The following is a 17330-nucleotide window of genomic DNA, read 5'->3' as shown; positions in this document are numbered from 1 at the left end:
TCTGCTTCATGGAAAAGTCTGCCAGATACTGTGAGCCTGTAGGCTGAAGATGGATGCCTGAATGTTACAAAAGAACTTTGGGTGACTATCCAGGCAGGGAGATGTCTCTGTCAATTCTAGAGTTTTGGAAGTTGCTTATGATACACTTCCTGTTTACTTAAGCAGGAATCCTTATGATTGTTTTTGATGCAGTTGAACAATAGGTAGTTATAATTATTGTTTTCCTTAGTTATACCTGTTTTTTATATGTAATTTTACTATGTTAAAGTTAAAGCCTTCCTTTTTATTTAAACAGAGAGGGGGAAATGATATGGGAAATTCCCCTGTATATGTGTTGCTTTTATTGGTTAATAAATAAAGAACCTTGTAGGAGAAGAGAGCCGCTTGTTGGTTCCCTGCTGCTTGGCTACCTTAGCCCCAAAATAATCACACAGAAACTGTATCAATTAAATCACTGTTTTGCCCATTAGCTCTAACTTCTTATTGGCTAAACTCTTACATCTTAATTTAACATTAAATAATTTAATTATTAAATAATAATTTAATTTTTATTAATCTGTGTATGGCCACGTGACATACTGGCTAATGTTCCTAGCGACTGTCTCCTGCAGGCTTCATGGCTTCTCTCTGACTTTGCCCTTCTTCCTCCCAGCATTCAGCCTAGCTTTCCTTGCCTACCGAAATTCTGCCTTGCTATAGGTCCAAAGCATTTTCTTTATTTATTAATGGTAATCACAGCACACATAGGGGACTCCCACATCAGAAGCTGTTTCGGCCAATGGCTTAGCAGAACAGAACTAGAAGGGGAAAGCTAAACTGAATGCTGGGAGAAAGAAGGTGGAGTCAGTGAGATGCCATGTAATCAAATTACCAGAGGGGATAGCGGGGCGGTGGTGGTGCACACCTTTAATCCCAGCACTCGGGAGGCAGAGGCAGGCGGATCTCTGTGAGTTCAAGACCAGCCTGGTCTACAAGAGCTAGTTCCAGGACAGGCTCCAAAACCACAGAGAAACCCTGTCTCGAAAAAACAAAACAAAACAAAATTACCAGAGGGGAAAGATGGGAGCTGCCAGCTGGAACCCTTGCAGGTAGGTTCCAAACCCTTACTCAATTGTATTGAATTGCTGATGGTCTCCACTATTTTTAGAAGTTCTCATTATAAAATAAAATTCAATAATATAAAGTAGCAGATTGAAAGGCAAATAAAGCTATTATGAAGGAATAGTAATAATAAAGATAGCACCAAATTTAGGACGGGCTGACTACAATAACTCTATAGTTATAGAAAACTATGTTTATTCAGTTGAAATTATTTAAATTGTTTCCTAGGCTAGCCATATGAAGTAAAATATTCTTCTATGATGCTGGACAGCAGCAAGCTGCAGCTCTTGGTCAGTTATGTGATCAGAGGAGCAAACAGCCCCCATGTGCTGTGCAATCATGCCAGCAATTTGTTTGTTTTTAAAAAAATTCTTCAGGTTTTCACACCCCACCATGTTTGCAAATGTCATCTGTATTCACACATGAGATTCTTCATTTCATGAGAAGTGTGTTTTGTGCTAGATTAAATGTTTTAAACTGTGGACTGTGTTGCTCTGAGCTAATGTTTGGCAGGTTAAATGCTTATTTATTAAATGTGTATGTGCCCGAGAGTATGTGCATGTGTATGTGCAAGACTCTAGGAGGCCAGAAGAGAGCACCGAGTCACCCGGAACTGGAGCTAGAGATAGTGTGAGTGCTGGATATTGAACCAGGGTCTTATATTAAGAGCAGTTAAGTAGTCTTAACTACTAAACCATCTTTCCAGCTCCTTAAATGCATTTTAATACATTTACTACTTCATACATTAAAGAGTATGAGCATTTAAAAAAAAAAAAGATTTATTTATTTATTATGTATACAACATTTCTTCCATGGATGCTTGCATGCCAGAAGAGGGCACCAGATCTCATTATAGATGGCTGTGAGCCACCATGTGGTTGCTGGGAATTGAACTCAGGACCTCTGGAAGAACAGTCAGTGCTCTTAACCTCTGCTCTCTCCCTCTCCGGGTTTTTTTTTTTTTTTTTTTTTTTTTTTTTTTTTTTTGAGTCAGTGTCACATGTGTTCTAGGCTAGCCTTACACTTGCTGTTTCTGAGAATAACCTTGAACTTCTGATCTTCCTGCCTCCCTTTCCCAAGTGCTAGGATTATAAAATGCACCACCATGCCCAACTTACAAACATAACAAAGATCAAACAACATTTTGGCAAGATTTTTTATACCTTTATGGTCAAAAAAAAAAAGAAAAAGAAAAAGAAAAAATGTCATCACATACCAACACCAACAGCGCCAAACTGCTGTCCAACCAATGTGCTTGGACTGAACTGACTGTATGCTGGCATCCTGCCAAAAGGTCCATAGGAACCCACTGACTGGAATGAAGATGATGATGAACCTAGTGAGGACTGAAAGAAAACCATAGGTTATTCTAAGTTCTAAGCAACATGCATATAATGAAGACTCGCATTTTTCTAGCCTTTAAAAAAACATGCTAAGTTTAACTGTTAGACAAAAAAAGCAATCACAGTGACTTAAAGTATACACTTAATATTACAACAGTCAACCTTATTTCAATATTTGTCTATTTGTGAGCCTCCATGTGGGTTCTGGTAATGATCTTGGGACTGCTGTAAGAGCAGTCAGTGCTCTTAACTGCTAAGCTATCTCTGTGCCCAATATGTCTTCTCGAACCAGTCACATTTAATGCTATTTAGAAATACTTTCTCTATGATAAATTCCTCTTCTGAGTTTAGTTTTATAATAGATTTAGAAATACATGAACAGTGACTTCAGTTGACTGTTAATTGTAACAGGGAATAAATAGTTACAAAGCAATTGCTTATAGAAAAAGCACTTGCTGGGAGTGGTGGTGTAGCCTTTAATCCCAGCACTCGGGAGGCAGAGACAGGTAGATCTGTGAGTTTGATGCCAGCCTGGTCTACACAGTGATATGAGAGACCTGAGTTCCTTACTCCCTCAAAATAAATAAATAAACAAAATAAAGGGTTGTAGTCTGGTACTGTCATAAAAAGAACTCTCACTTATCATTTTCCTTTATTTTTACATCCATTCATTCGTTTAATATGTATTGTTTATACATTCATGCACAGGTCAGAGGACAACTTGCAGAGGCTGTTTTCTCCCTCCACTCTGTGAGTTGAGGACTAAACTCAGGCCATTAGACCTGGTTCCAAGTGCCTTTACCAAGTGGGCCATCTCTCCAGACCTGTCTTATTTTCAATCATCTGAGGTTCACTGCTGAATTTATAGAAGGGGATACAGACAAACATCCTACATAAAGTTGCTTATGTTTTAACATCACTAGATTAAGTAAAGGAAGATTTTATAATAAACTATAATGTGATGATTTATCTAGTCAACTTGATTGTACTGAGATGTACTTAGGTCAGTAAATCAGACCTTGGTATGTCTGTGAAAGCTTTCTTCAGAGCTAATCTTTTAAGAAATCTGTCCTGAATGGGGATGCCACCAATAGGCTTCAAATCCAGGTGGAATGAAAGAGAATGAAGGGATACCCTCTATCACTGACATGCTTTCCTTGTTTCTTGGCCACCAAGAGGTAAACAGCCTTTGCCATGACAGTGTGTTTCCCCTCAGACTCCAAATAATAGATATAACAAGTGGACTAAATGTTCTGAAATTGTAAGCCAAGATAAAACCTTTCTCCCTTTTAAGATATTTTTATGGGTAATAAGATTTAGTAATAACTTACTAAATAAAAACATACACTGTAATACACATATAGTTAATTTATCTTATAAATTATTCTAAAATTCAAATATGAATTGCATTGAAGACTACAGGGTTATAAGCTAATTTATGGTAAGGCCTTAATTTTTTTTAAAGAACATTTACTTTGAGCGTGTGTAGGGGAGGGTGTTTCGGCATGTATATAGAGGACCAGAAGATAATGTTCTCTTCTACCTTGTTCATCTGAGGACAGAACTCAGGTCATCAGGCTTGGCACCATGGAACCTTAACTTATTATCTTGCTAGTTTGGACCTTACCTTTTGTTCTCTGCTACTATCACATATGCACATGCTGGGTATTCAATACACATGGTTGCACGAGTGAATGAAAACAAGCAAAGTGAACTTATGGTTGGAAGAAGTCATTCAATACCATTCTGACCTATGCTTTTCTATTTCCATGAAGCTGATTACTCAAGGTGACTGGTAACTGAATGGTGCCACTAAGTAAAGTAACAGCAGTGCCTGTGTGGGAGCCACCTCTATTACAGCGTATCTCTTCTTTCTCAACCTAAAAGACTCATGTTCTCTTAGGGTTACTTCAGACTTTGTTGCCCCAAAATAAAAATTAAGAAGGGAGACAAATATATAGTTTTTGCTGCAAGGCTGAAAGTTCTAGTTCCTTATCAAAAAGCCTGTTTTATATTTAGAAAAAAATACTATCAAAGTACTTTCCTTAATAGTTATTAATAACTGTTTCATATTTTCTCTCTCTTTTTCCAGCTCTGGCACTGGGAATCGGAAGCAGGACTTTTCAATATGCCAGGCAAGAACTCTACTGAGCTATGCTCTCTGCCTCATTTTCACTTAGATGGGTTAAGTAGATATTTTCCAAAGAAAAAATCTTTGGAAAGGTAAGTCTAAGAGTAATTAATTTCTGGAAAACTAAAACTTTCCCATATGTGACTTGTTGAAAAACCAACAAATACATTGGAAAATGATAGACTTATGAGAGGAAAAAAGATTACAAATAAAACTAAGTCAAGAAACAAACCATGAGAAGACTACAACCCTCCTTCCCTGTCCACCCCCCCCATTTGCTTAATTTTTGTTTCTAGGTAAGATCTGTAGCCTAGTCTGACCTCAAGCTCACATGTAGTGGAGAAAATCCTCCATCTCCTGATGTGCGCACCACGGTCATGGCCACCTCTGAAGTGCCGGGACTGCAAGTGTGGGCAATACTGCCCAGTGGTGTAGCCATCTTTAATGAAATATGTAAAGATTCAATTCTAAGAATACTTAAGTCTAATTTTTAACTTGGGACCTTAAAGAATTTATGTTAAAACCCTTCTTGCTTGTGGTATCTCATTATATACCATTGCATATAGTATAATACACACTATGATTTAGCACCCCCTCTACTTAACCTAGTTATTTTTATCTCAGAGTAGCTATTATCACCAGAGTTTGAAATGTGAACCACTATCCACATAGTGTAGAGGCACAGGTGCTAGATTATGGAGTCTTACTACCTGGATCCATTCAAACTGTGGTTTCTTGCTTTTCAATTTTTTCACTTAAAAAAAGCAAAAAAGTATGGGTATCAAGCTCAAAAAGCACCATTTTATGTGAAAAAGGACTTATTTTATGTGCAGTGTCTGTGCTTTGTATTAAGTCTTACGCAGTTAACTATGAAAAATGTTAGCCAGCATAACAATGTAGTAATGTTGAAACTAGAAACTACTGTAAAATTTATTTAAATTCTTCAGCTATTTATTTATCAGCTTCAACTTATGATCCCCAAAGAAACCTATAGAAGAAAGTATCCAAGTAATTTTACACATCCAAGTAACTTCTAACTAGTAAACTACATGAACGTTCAACAGAACAGGCAAAAGCCAAGGCTAACCAGGTATAACTATACCACTCAAAGGCAATTTACTATCAGTTACCTGAACAATAGCTGGGTCCTGAGGCAAAGAACACTGTGGTTTTGGAGGCTCACAAACAGTGAGGTCTTTGATATCACTCCCCCTGAATATAATGTACTCAAAGACTTCATCTCGAGGTGGTATTGGACGGTCTGTTGGTCTGTCTTCTGTACCGAAGGATCGAACTGGTGAGAAAACAGGACATGAGATATATTTGTTACTCATTATATTTAGGCAGGGTCTAAGGATTCTGTTTCAAATACCAAGTATCTTTCTCAAATACCATTCATAAGAAAGTATTAATTAATATATGGACAAAAATTTTTGGAAGAGGAAAATAGAAGACATTTTGCTCAAAGTAGAACGTACTCATTTAAGAGTCCAGTGTTATGAGGCTGTGCTCTCACAATTTTATTCTTATCTTTGGTGGCTGCTTGGTGGTGCAGATTCTGAACACTGTTCTCAGAAAATAATTCAAAGGAGTTCTTCATTTTAGGTATGAAAACGTCTCCCCCCCCCCATTGCTATTTTATTTTTAGTGTTTTCATTCAGCAAAATAAAGATTTGACAACTTACACCATAGTTCTTGATAGGGGAAGGAATGACAACATTTTTGCAGTCCACAAAATCCAAAGTTTAAGTTTTGAGGCAAGGAGAAGCAAACAGAGGCAATATTTCCCTTGGTGAACAGTTAAGTTGAGTTTCCATGGGCAAGATTAAAATGCTCATGACCTAAAACAGCTGCTATATAGTAACTCTCAGCATTTAACACCAAAAATGGAATTAGTCAAATTTAAACTGTGGATCACATGCAATGTAAGCAGGCTATAAATGAACTCCATTAATTTACTTTCTGTGAGCAGTGTTGGGAATCTGCATTTTAAGACACTCTCCTGAGTCTCGTACACTAGTTTCAGGATTCCTGACTTAGGAGACTACTGAAAATACCAGCATTCATGTGATGTTCCAAATAAGAAAACATCAAATATCACAAAAAAACAAAAAAAAAGAAGGGCAGAGAAGAGACTAGAAGTTAATTTTTCATAAAACTGATCCATAGTTAGATTGCTGCCATAACCAATGCTGCCAGACGGTAGCGGTGAACACCTTTAATCCCAGCGCTTGGGAGGCAGAGGCAGGCTGATCTCTATGAGTTCGAGGCCAGCCTGGTTTATGGAGCGAGTTCCAGGATAGGCTTCAAAGCTATACAGGGAAACCCTGTCTTGAAAACCAAAGCAAACAAACAAAAAAGAAAGAAAATCAATGCTATTTAAGTTTAGGTTTTATAATGTCTTACTTTCTTCTTCTAAATTGCAAACAAGTTCAAGGTTGGCCAGCATGACAGTGAGACAGTGTCTCAGAAAACTGAACACCTAAACAACCAGGTATGGCAGTATACTATATTCCTGTAATCTATATTGAGGGGGCAACTTTAGATACACAGTAAGTGAGATCTGGTCTCAAAAAGGACAATCATTTAGACTTAGTACAAACTGAAAGAACAGGGCAGAACAAGCAGCATCCCTTGCCCACTCCTTCTCCACAGACAATCTCACTCCCAAACCCAAATGGGCGGATGGAGGCCAGGACACAGGTACACTCAGAGAAACTGATACAGAAAGCTTTAGGTGAGCAGCACTCTCCCAGCCTTCTCTTCACAGCCAAATGGTATGTCAGCAGGCAGGAACCATGGTATATGCCCTCCCCTACAAAATAAATAAAAAAGGTTCACACTGTAACCTTTTGATAAAAAGATCTGCTTTATTTTAAATGATGTGTACTTGTGTGTGTTTTAGTATGTGCCTGTGAGTACAAATGCCCATGGAGGAGAGCAGAGGGCATCAGATGCCCTGGAGATGGAGTTCCAGGTGGTTGTAAGCTACCTTATATGGATGGAATACAGACACCAAACTTGTGCAGAAGAAGTACTTGCTCTTTACCAGTGGGATCTCTCTCCAGTCCCCACTTCGACCTTTTCTATCCAGAATGACGAAGAATAGAACACAGAACTAAGAAAATTACAGATAAAAATAAATCTTAATCCATCTTCATCACCACCACAATAATATCCCAGCCCTCAAAGCCGCCCATCACCTTGTTCTGAAATAGATTGGGTAAGTCAAGGTCCTTGTCCTGCAAAATCGAGGGTTCAATAAGGCTTCCCAAGGCCTAATGAAACAGCTCACCTGTATCCAGGTGAATCCAGTGAATTACAAAAAACAAGCAACAAAAAACCCCAAACTTTCTTCTTGTTTATTGAAGACAGCACACACTAATGGTATGTGAGAGGAAAAAAATGTAGCAGGAAGACAACCAAACAGATTCTGTCAAAGATAAAAATTCCTAGAGTAATGCTATAGGAAGGCTTGTAGCTGGTGGTTGCCCACCCACTGGGGCATGGCCTCTTATACTATATAAGAGGATACAGAGCCTGCATCTGCCCCTTTTCTTTCCTCTTCCTTTTTGCAGGCTACTCGTTCGGATTGTTGGACTGCGGAATTTGATCGCTGTCCACCATTCAAGCAGAGAATTCTGATTTGTGAGTTTACCCCTAAATAAATAACTATCTATTTCTCAATTCTAAGCTAGTGTGGGATTTCTTTCAGGCGTCCATTCATCACTAGGTCCCCTCATCAGAGTAACAACCCAGAAATGTTAAAATCCAAAACATTCTTAAGTTCTTTTTGTTTTGTTTTGAGACAGGGTTTCTCTGTAGCTTTGGAGCCTGTCCTGGAACTAGCTCTTGTAGACCAGGCTGGTCTTGAACTCAGAGATAAGCCTGCCTCTTCCTCCCGAGTACGCCACCACCACCCCCGGCTATTCTTAAGGTTTTACATGGTGACACACTAACAATAATGACCCCATATCTGTTTATTACAAGGTAAATGCTAAGGACCTGTCAGTTAAGAGAGAGCCCAACACATTTCCACAGAATACAGGACGGCCAAAGAAAACTGATATAAACACACCTGAGTGATATGGGAGAGTCTTCTGTTTTGTGTTGATTTCATTGGTTAAATAAAGAAACTGCCTTGGCCCTTTAATAGGACAGAAAATTAGGTAGGTGGAGTAAACAGAACAGGATTCTGGGAAGAAGGCAGTGAGAGCAGTCGCCATAGCTCTCTTCTCCAAAATGGATGCAGGTCAAGATCTTACCAGTAAGCCACCACCTCGTGGTGCTACACAGATTATTAGATATGGGTTAATCAAGATGTGAGAGTTAGCCAGTAAGAGAATGGAACTAATGGGCCAGCCAGTATTTAAAAGAATACAGTTTCCGTGTAACTATTCTGCGGCTAAGCTAGCCGTGCAGAGGCCGGGCTGCAGCCTGCCGCTCCTATTACTACACTTGAGAAAGTAAAATATCCCTAATACTGTCTTCAGGGGGTGTATGGTGGTTATCCCGGCACTTGGAAGGCTGAGGAAAGAAGACTCTAAATTTGAGGCCTGTGGGGGTTACACAGCAAGACCATGCCTCAAAAAGCATCCCCTGTTGGGAGTTGGTGGTGGTGCACACCTTTAATCCCAGCACTTGGGAGGTAGAGGCAGGTGGATCTCATGAGTTTGAGGCCAACCTGGTCTACAAGAGCTAGTTCCAGGGGCTGGAGAGATGGCTACTCTTCGAGAGGTCCTGAGTTCAATTCCCAGCAACCACATGGTGGCTCACAACCATCTATGATTGAATCTGGTGCCCTCTTCTGGTGTGCAGGCATACATGCAGGCAGAATGCTGTATACATAATAAAAGACTTAACTTCAGATCATGTAAGGTTCTGGCAATTAAAAAAAAAAAAAGCTAGTTCCAGGACAGGCTCCAAAGCTACAGAGAAACCCTGTTTTGGAAAAACAAACAAAACAAAACAAAAAAAGCATCCCCCATTGTCCTTCCATTGTCTTCTAAATAAATACTTATCAAAATTTGAACCATACATTTTCCAACTAGGCAAAATTTTTCTGAAAAAAGTACCTTTCACCGGGTGGTGGCGGCGCACGCCTTTAATCCCAGCACTTGGGAGGCAGAGGCAGGCGGATCTCTGGGAGTTCGAGGCCAGCCTGGTCTACAAGAACTAGTTCCGGGACGGGCACCAAAGCTACAGAGAAACCCTGTCTCGAAAAACCAAAAAAAAAAAAAAAGTACCTTTCATGTGATCAACAAATAGCTAACATGCTTTGTACAAAGAAACTGAGGTCTGGTAGTGAAACAGAAAGATGAAGCTTGATAAACACGAAACTAGGTTTAAGCCTACATTTCCTCTTCCCTAACCTCTTTAAACAGTACACTGACCTCACCAACACAGCTTCCCCTTCAGATAATCAGACCTTATGCAATGCTGTCAGTATGAACTTCCCAAGTTAGACAGACCCTGATAAGTCACTTTATTGATGAATACTTTTTATGGCTCCCTATACCACACTCCAGGAGAGCCTTAACCTGCCATTCAAATAAAGCAGATGTGGCCATGGAAACCAAGAGCAATGGGTAAGCTGGAACTTGAGCCTTTGGACTCCTCTTACATATGAAGACAAATCAGTATTAACAGAGCTTGAAAATGTATCAGAAAGAAACCTAGGAAAGCCATGGGTGTACAATAACTTGACAAGGAGCACTAACTGACAGGGACTTAATCCTTTCCTTCCCCAATTTGGGAACAAACCAGGAACTACAACAAGTGCTAATTCAGCTATTCTATACACAGACTGTACTGCCAAGTAGTTATTCCTCTCATAAAGAATGACAAGATCAGCCAGGCAGTGGTGGTGAATGCTTTTAATCCCAGAACTCAGGAGGCAAAGGCAGGCAGATCTTTATGAGTTTGAAGCCAGTCTGGTCTACAGAGCTAGTTCTAGGACAGCTAGGGTTGCTACACAGAGAAACTCTGCCTCGAAAAACCGAAAAGAATGATAAGAATGAGAAAAATGAGGATTAAAGGAAATCATATGAAGACCAAAGAGCTGTTTTCACTGTGCAACATTGGAACTGAGAGTCCAAGATGATTCTGGCATACTGGGGTAGGGTGAACTCCCCAGGGCAGAGATGCATGCATATTAAGAAATGAAAAAACGGATAAACAAAGCAGTGAGAAGCAGTGAGTAAAAAGAGTAAATATCACAAAAAGAGTCTGTTTCTTCAGAGAGACATGACAGGGACCATGGTGGGCCAGGAAAGAGGTGACCGACGACAGTTTTGGATAGGATGGCTACTGGGGATGCAGTCAATCAAAAAGCATCTAATAGGTTATGGCTTGATATGAAATGTAGTGGGTAGTTGACTGCCAGCTGATGGGCTTTGGGGGAGCGACTGAATCCTCAGGGCTGTAACTTAAACAATGGACAAATCCCTCCATGGAGTCACATTCTGACAGCACTATTATGAAATCCGAACAGCAGCAAACAGGTCCTAGCAGAGAAGTCCGTAAGAACATGTTCTGTGAAAACCTATCCTGTCACCCAGCTCTTCTCTATCTGCCACAGGTTCCTGGTACTGGGCATTTGTACCATCAGGGCCCCAAGCAAAGGGCAAGCTGGTCATAGACTGAGACCTCTACCTCTAAACCCTTCTTTTAAATACAAAGGTTTGACTAATTGCAACATTTAAGGAGAAGGGGCAAAATTTTTTAACTCATTTGTTTATTTTATATCCTGGCTGCACCCCCCTAGCCCATTCCTTTCCTCCCACCCCCCAATCTCCTCCTCCAGCTCCATTCAGGAAAGGGCAGGTCTCCCATGAGTATCAACAAAACATGGCATATCAAGTTGCAATAAGACCAAACACCTCCCCCAAGTATTAAGGCTGGGCAAGGTCACCCAGAATGAGAAGTAGGGTCTCAAAAGCCAAGAAAGGAGTTGAGATCGTCCCAGTTGCCACTGTTAGGAGTTCTACAAGAGGACCAAGCCACACAACTGTAACATATATGCAGAGTGCCTAGGTCAGTCTCATGCAGGCTCCCTGGTTGCCCATTCAATCTTTGTGAGCACCTATAAGCCCATGTCAGTTGACTGTGTGCGCCTTCCTATAGCGTCCTTGAATCTTCTGGCTCCCACACTCCGAGAAGGGCAAATTTTAGGTGCTGTTTTATTACATTCATTGTTTACTCAAAGGCAGGAAGGCCAACTCCTCTTAGCTTCAATGTGATGTCTCCTGACTTCAAATAATTTATTAAGAATTTATTTTCAAAGCCTTGCTTATACCTTTAATCTCAGCACTCAGTAGGGGCAGACAGATTTCTCTGAGTTCAAGGACAGACTGTATCATGCAGTGAGTTCCCAGACAGTCAGAACTACACAGAGGAAAAATATTAAAAATAATAAGATGTGCTCTACACAGAAATGAAAATCAGAACGGCACCATACTTCTTCCGTGAAAAAGTAGCCAGAGTAACTATAGAATAATGTTTAAAAAGTATACTGGGTGGGGAGGGGGGCAACAAATAGACCTAGAGATGCCCTGATGATATGACGCTTGCCTAACTTGTGGAGGCCCTAAATCCTATTCCCAGCACCAGGGGAAGGAGGTGAAACAAGGAGACAAGATAGCTGATTACACAACCTATCACACACGTAGGCAAAAGTAAGACATGGACATAGACCTCAGAAACCATAAAAAAAAAAAAAAAACCTCTCTCCCTCCAAATAAAAAAAAGAAAATTCAGCTAAACAAATTGGTGTTGACTCATGAGATAAATATTTCCTATAAATTAATATTACTTAATAAAAACATTTAAAGGGATTCTAAGAACATAATTATGCAATGTAATAAAAACCTGTAACTACAATTTCAAACTAATAAACCTGAGAAAGGAGGCAAGGAAAGTAAACACACATGTTAATATTTTTATCTTAGGCATAGAGAAGATAAGTTTTACTCATCTGTGTCTTAGAAAACTACTAGAATCTACAAACTCTTCCTGAAGTTACACACATGACAAGATTCATTTATATGCAACTTCAGGACACCAACAATTGATACTTTGAAATCTACTTGTGAACTGCATGTTAAGAATTTATTAGGTGGGCTGGAGAGATGGCTCAGTGGTTAAGAGCACTGCCTGACCTTCTGAAGGTCCTGAGTTCAGTTCCCAGCAACCACATGGTGGCTCACAACCATCCGTAATGAAATCTGATGCCCTCTTCTGGCCTGCAGGCATAAATGCAGACAGAATACCAAGAATACTGTATACATAATAAAGAAATAGATTTTAAAAAAAGAATTCATTAGGTAGGGCTGGAGAGAGGACCTGGGTTCCTAGCACATGGTGACTCACAGTCATCTGTAACTCCAGTTCCAGAGGATCCAACACCTTCTTCTAACTTGGGCACCAGACACATGTGATGTACATATATACATAAAGGTAAAATTGACAATAAGCTGGGAATTTCAGTATAATTGTTTGAAATGTAACTTTCTAAAATACAATTATGAATCAGGAACTCAGGGACTGGGGATGGCTGCTCAGTGGTAGAGTTCAAGGCCGTGGACTTGATTTTGGGCTCTGTAAGGGAATACAAGATCAAATCAAATACAAAGGAGAATGGATACGGCTAACCAGACACAAAGAAACTAGGATGATGGAACTGTTGCAAGGCCAGATTCCAGTTCTGGTTTCTATTTTACCAAGGGAGGAGTCCCAGCTGTACACTTCTGCCACCTCACCTTTCCCTGATGTGTAAACCAATAAAAACCCTTCTGAAGAAAGAAAAGAGGAGATGGTTGTGTGACTCTCACTGCCTGGTCTTCAGAGTTCCCAACCAGCTGGGGTTATATAGTGAGACATTTACCTCCAAAAACAAACTACCAAAAAACAAACAAACAAAAACCCACAAGACAAAAACAAACACAAAGAACTAATTCCTACAGCCAAAATGCACTGCTTAGTAGAAGAACACACTGAGCACAGTTGTCTCAGCATTCAGTGTGCTTGGTTTCTCTGAAACCAGTTTTATTATTACTTTACCATCTCCAGTGAACAAGAAAGTAACTAGTCATATAAACGAAGAAGGAACTTTGGTCTGAACACGGTGTGAGTGAAGTTGGTTATATAACGAGGGCAGTGATTTCTGCAAACTCATATGTACAAGAGAGACGAAGGGGATGTGGAGTGAAGAAGGTACAAAACTCTGATTGTAATGACTGCTCAGGGAATTTAAACAGGATAAAGACAGTGAAATGAGTGAGAATGAGGTCACATCAAGATACTATAGGACAGAAGAGCTGAATGGATGATAGAATTTGGGGTTTTTGCTCCTAAGCACTTAAAAATGCTTTGCTACTTCATTAAGTACCAATTCTAGGCTGATTACTTTTTTGCAACACTTTATGTAATTATCAGGATGGGTAAAAGGAAGGCATTGCATCTCCAAAGAAAAGATAAAAATGCTAAAACCCTTGGCCATGGTCAAGTACTTTGTACTCCAATCAATCGGTTGGGTCACATGTTCTTCCAGAAACACACAAAACTAGAATAAACCTGACCAACTCAACACTTTACCTACACAAATATGAAAGAAAATAAAGGCAAAGTGTTCCTGGAGAAGAATAAAAGTTCAACTGTACTTACTGTAGCACTGAGTTAAATTCAGCAATTGCTGTTATACCATGTCAATAAAGCTTCTTTACTCTTATTTCATTTCCCTCTTCTTTTTTTCCCCTCTGCTGTATACTGTTTTCAGTATTATCACACAGAAAGTCATGGCTCATCTTATCCATCTTGCAAGAAAAACAACACCCGAGTTAAGACTCCTAGAAGTTAGCTGCTGGGCGGCGATGGTGCATGTCTTTAATCCCAGCACTTGGTAGGCAGAGGTAGTGAGTTCGAGGCCAGCCTGGTATACAAAGCGAGATCTACAACAGCCAGGACTGTCAGAGAAAATTTGTCTTGGAAAAAAAAAAAACAAACAAACCCAAAGAGACTCTTAGAAGTCTGTATTTCTGTGGCTTCTATAGCAGCAACAATGCTTTTCAGCTTAGTTGAGGCAACCTCATTAAACAGGGCAACAAAAGAAATCTGAGCTTTAAATTTCATGAGATCTTTGTTGTTCGAGGTAGCAATTTTGTGAGTTGTTAGCTTTTTTTCCACCACACAATTTGTGACCAGACATGTGACCAGTGCTGTAGTGTCAGTACTGTTGAGGCAGAGGCGGGTGGATCTCATGAATTTGAGGCCAACGCCGTCTATATAGGGAGTGAGTGTCAGGTCAGCCAGCTACCTGTCTCAAAAAAAAAGTCATAGGAACTTGCAATGCTCCTGCTCGCTCCACTAGGACAGTCGTTTACGACTATGTGGTCCATAAACAATCAAAGTAAAACTTGATTGTTTTGATTTTGATTGGATAAACTAAGCCAGTGAACAAGACTCAGCAGATGATGAAAGGTGATTAACAGTTTACCACCTTTGTGGACGACACAAATTCCTTGAAGTTTAAGGGCAACTCACTAACTTGCCATTCTTTTTCCATCTCTTCCCTCTGCGATGGCATCCCAAAAGGCTCCCCAGGGATAGCTACCTAAACACAAGAATTTGTTTATGTTTATTATGAAAGAATTTCCCTCATTTAGCATACTGGGTTTATTAACTATATTCATTCATAGGTGATGTGCAAACACACTGGAATACAAATTATTTGTGCCAGTTATTTCTCTTCAACATCCTGACTTGATTATTCTAAGTGAAAACTTAAGTCACAGAGTAAAAGTTTACCTCCCTAATGTGCTATAAAACTTCCTCTTTTACATACCCACTCATGCAAATTCCCTAAATACTCCTATTTAGGGGTTCTAAATTAATTAAAAATGTTATGTGTATGGAAGCTTTGCCTGCATGTATGAATGTTATGTGTACCACACACATGCAGTCAGTCCCCTGGAGGCCAGAAGAGGGAGTCAGATCTCCAGAGACTGGAGTTACAGATGGTTGTGAACTGCCATGTGAGCGCTGAGAGGGGAACCCAGCTCTTCCGGGAGAGCAGTCACTGCATCCAACCACCAAACCATCTCTCCAACCCCAGATGTTTTAATTCTAAAGGAATAACACAGGACTACAAACTACAGGGGCTGCTAAAACTACCATGACCCAGATTATCTACAAGCACACTTAAAGGCAGCTGTCAACGTCATTTCAGATTGCTTTTTAAAACTTCCTGACATTTACCTAGGTTGTTAGGATCAAAGGCCACCAAACTTATCTGGGCTTTCCCTTCTAGAAGGTAATTAATTTATGAAATCTCTAGCAGAATACTAGAGAAACCAACCATTACCAATACCTCTGCAGCAGGCTTCCACTTTCTTATTGTGAGATGATACAACTTACTACCCAAACTGGAACATTAAGAGAGAAATGTTTTTAATAATGGTATTAAAATAGGCATAAGTAATGGCTTTCTACCAGGGAAAGCTACAGATATGGTCACCCTAATTCTATACCATACCTAATGTTAACTAGTCAAGTTTCCAAAGAACTATAGTTTCAGATATATATGCTATATTTACAGCCATGTAAAAGACCTCAATTATAGTACAGATCATAAAGCCAAGTGCATCTTTTACTAAAGTTAAAGATCTAAACATTTTATGCTCTACACAGAACTAATTTCATTATAGACCTAATAGTGAAAAACAAAACAACAAAGGATGAAGTAGCATAGCACTGGATTAAAGAAAACCATGTTATTAACATGGATAAATAAAAAAAGAAACACCACCCCACTAGTCCTAAAAGTCTGATAAACATAAAATGAGGAAATATCTATAATAAAATCATTACACAAAAGATATCTGTAATATATACATTCATCAAAGGATTTATATTTAGAACTCAAAATTCCAGAAAGTAACTCCAGTGACAAATTTCAAAGACACTTAAGGAAAGATATATATCAAATGGCTTAGATATAGAAAGACCTTCAAAACTCATTAGTAGCCAGAGAAATAGGGACTAAAATCACATTCAAGGGCTGAAGATGGCTCAGTGGTTAACAGCACTCACATTAGGTGGCTCAAAACCACCTGTAACTCCAGCTCCACAAGGGTCACACTTCTGGCCTCCGTAGGCACCTACACTCATATGCATAGACGTTCCTACACATACATCTAATTAATAAAAAATAAATAAAAACCACATTGAACTATCTACCCATCAGATTATAGCTGCTAAGAATTATAGTTATAGCACCAGTACTGTTGTTGGTGAGGAACATGGAACCAGAATTCTTACTACTGAAATAACAACTAGTAAGCACCTACTAGAAAAACTGCTTAGTGTCACTTAGTGAAGAATACACTCGCTGTGTTTCTGCAATTCAAATTCTAAGTATGTGTGTGTGTGTGTGTCTCCCCGGAAAATGATTTCAACACATCAGTGCATTTAAACACTAATTTCCCTAAAAGCATTGTTCTGAATAGCCCTAAGCTGAAAATAAACGAAAATTAACTGTCAAATAGCCAAACCTGTGAGAAGAATAAAAACCAAAAGTAAAACATTCTATACACACAAAGTCCTAACTGTGGTGCTCCTACCAGCTGAGCCATTTCTCCAGCTCTTTAATAACTTTCAAAAATTATTTTGGGGAGCCGGGCGGTGGTGGCGCACGCCTCTAATCCCAGCACTCAGGAGGCAGAGGCAGGCGGATCTCTGTGAGTTCGAGGCCAGCCTGG

The 17330-nt window shown here is 39.6% G+C and overlaps 1 protein-coding gene across 4 annotated transcripts in view; it reads right to left on the bottom strand.

Moving 5' to 3' along the window:
* Nucleotides 1-17330, bottom strand: part of Lsm14a (LSM14A, mRNA processing body assembly factor) — a 47031-nt gene that overhangs the window by 26416 nt on the left and 3285 nt on the right. For all 4 annotated transcript variants that reach the window (XM_005368430.2, XM_005368431.2, XM_005368432.2 and 1 more), the window contains exons 2-3: nt 5706-5869; nt 2318-2447 (exon numbers count right to left, since the gene is read on the bottom strand). In XM_005368430.2, the coding sequence (XP_005368487.1) occupies nt 2318-2447; nt 5706-5869 (294 nt within the window). The remainder of the gene's footprint in view (nt 1-2317; nt 2448-5705; nt 5870-17330) is intronic.

Source organism: Microtus ochrogaster, unplaced genomic scaffold, assembly GCF_000317375.1.
Source record: "Microtus ochrogaster isolate Prairie Vole_2 unplaced genomic scaffold, MicOch1.0 UNK32, whole genome shotgun sequence".
Classification (NCBI taxonomy): domain Eukaryota; kingdom Metazoa; phylum Chordata; class Mammalia; order Rodentia; family Cricetidae; genus Microtus; species Microtus ochrogaster.
Note: the sequence above shows the minus strand (reverse complement) of the source record. Positions and strands in the feature narration are given on the sequence as shown.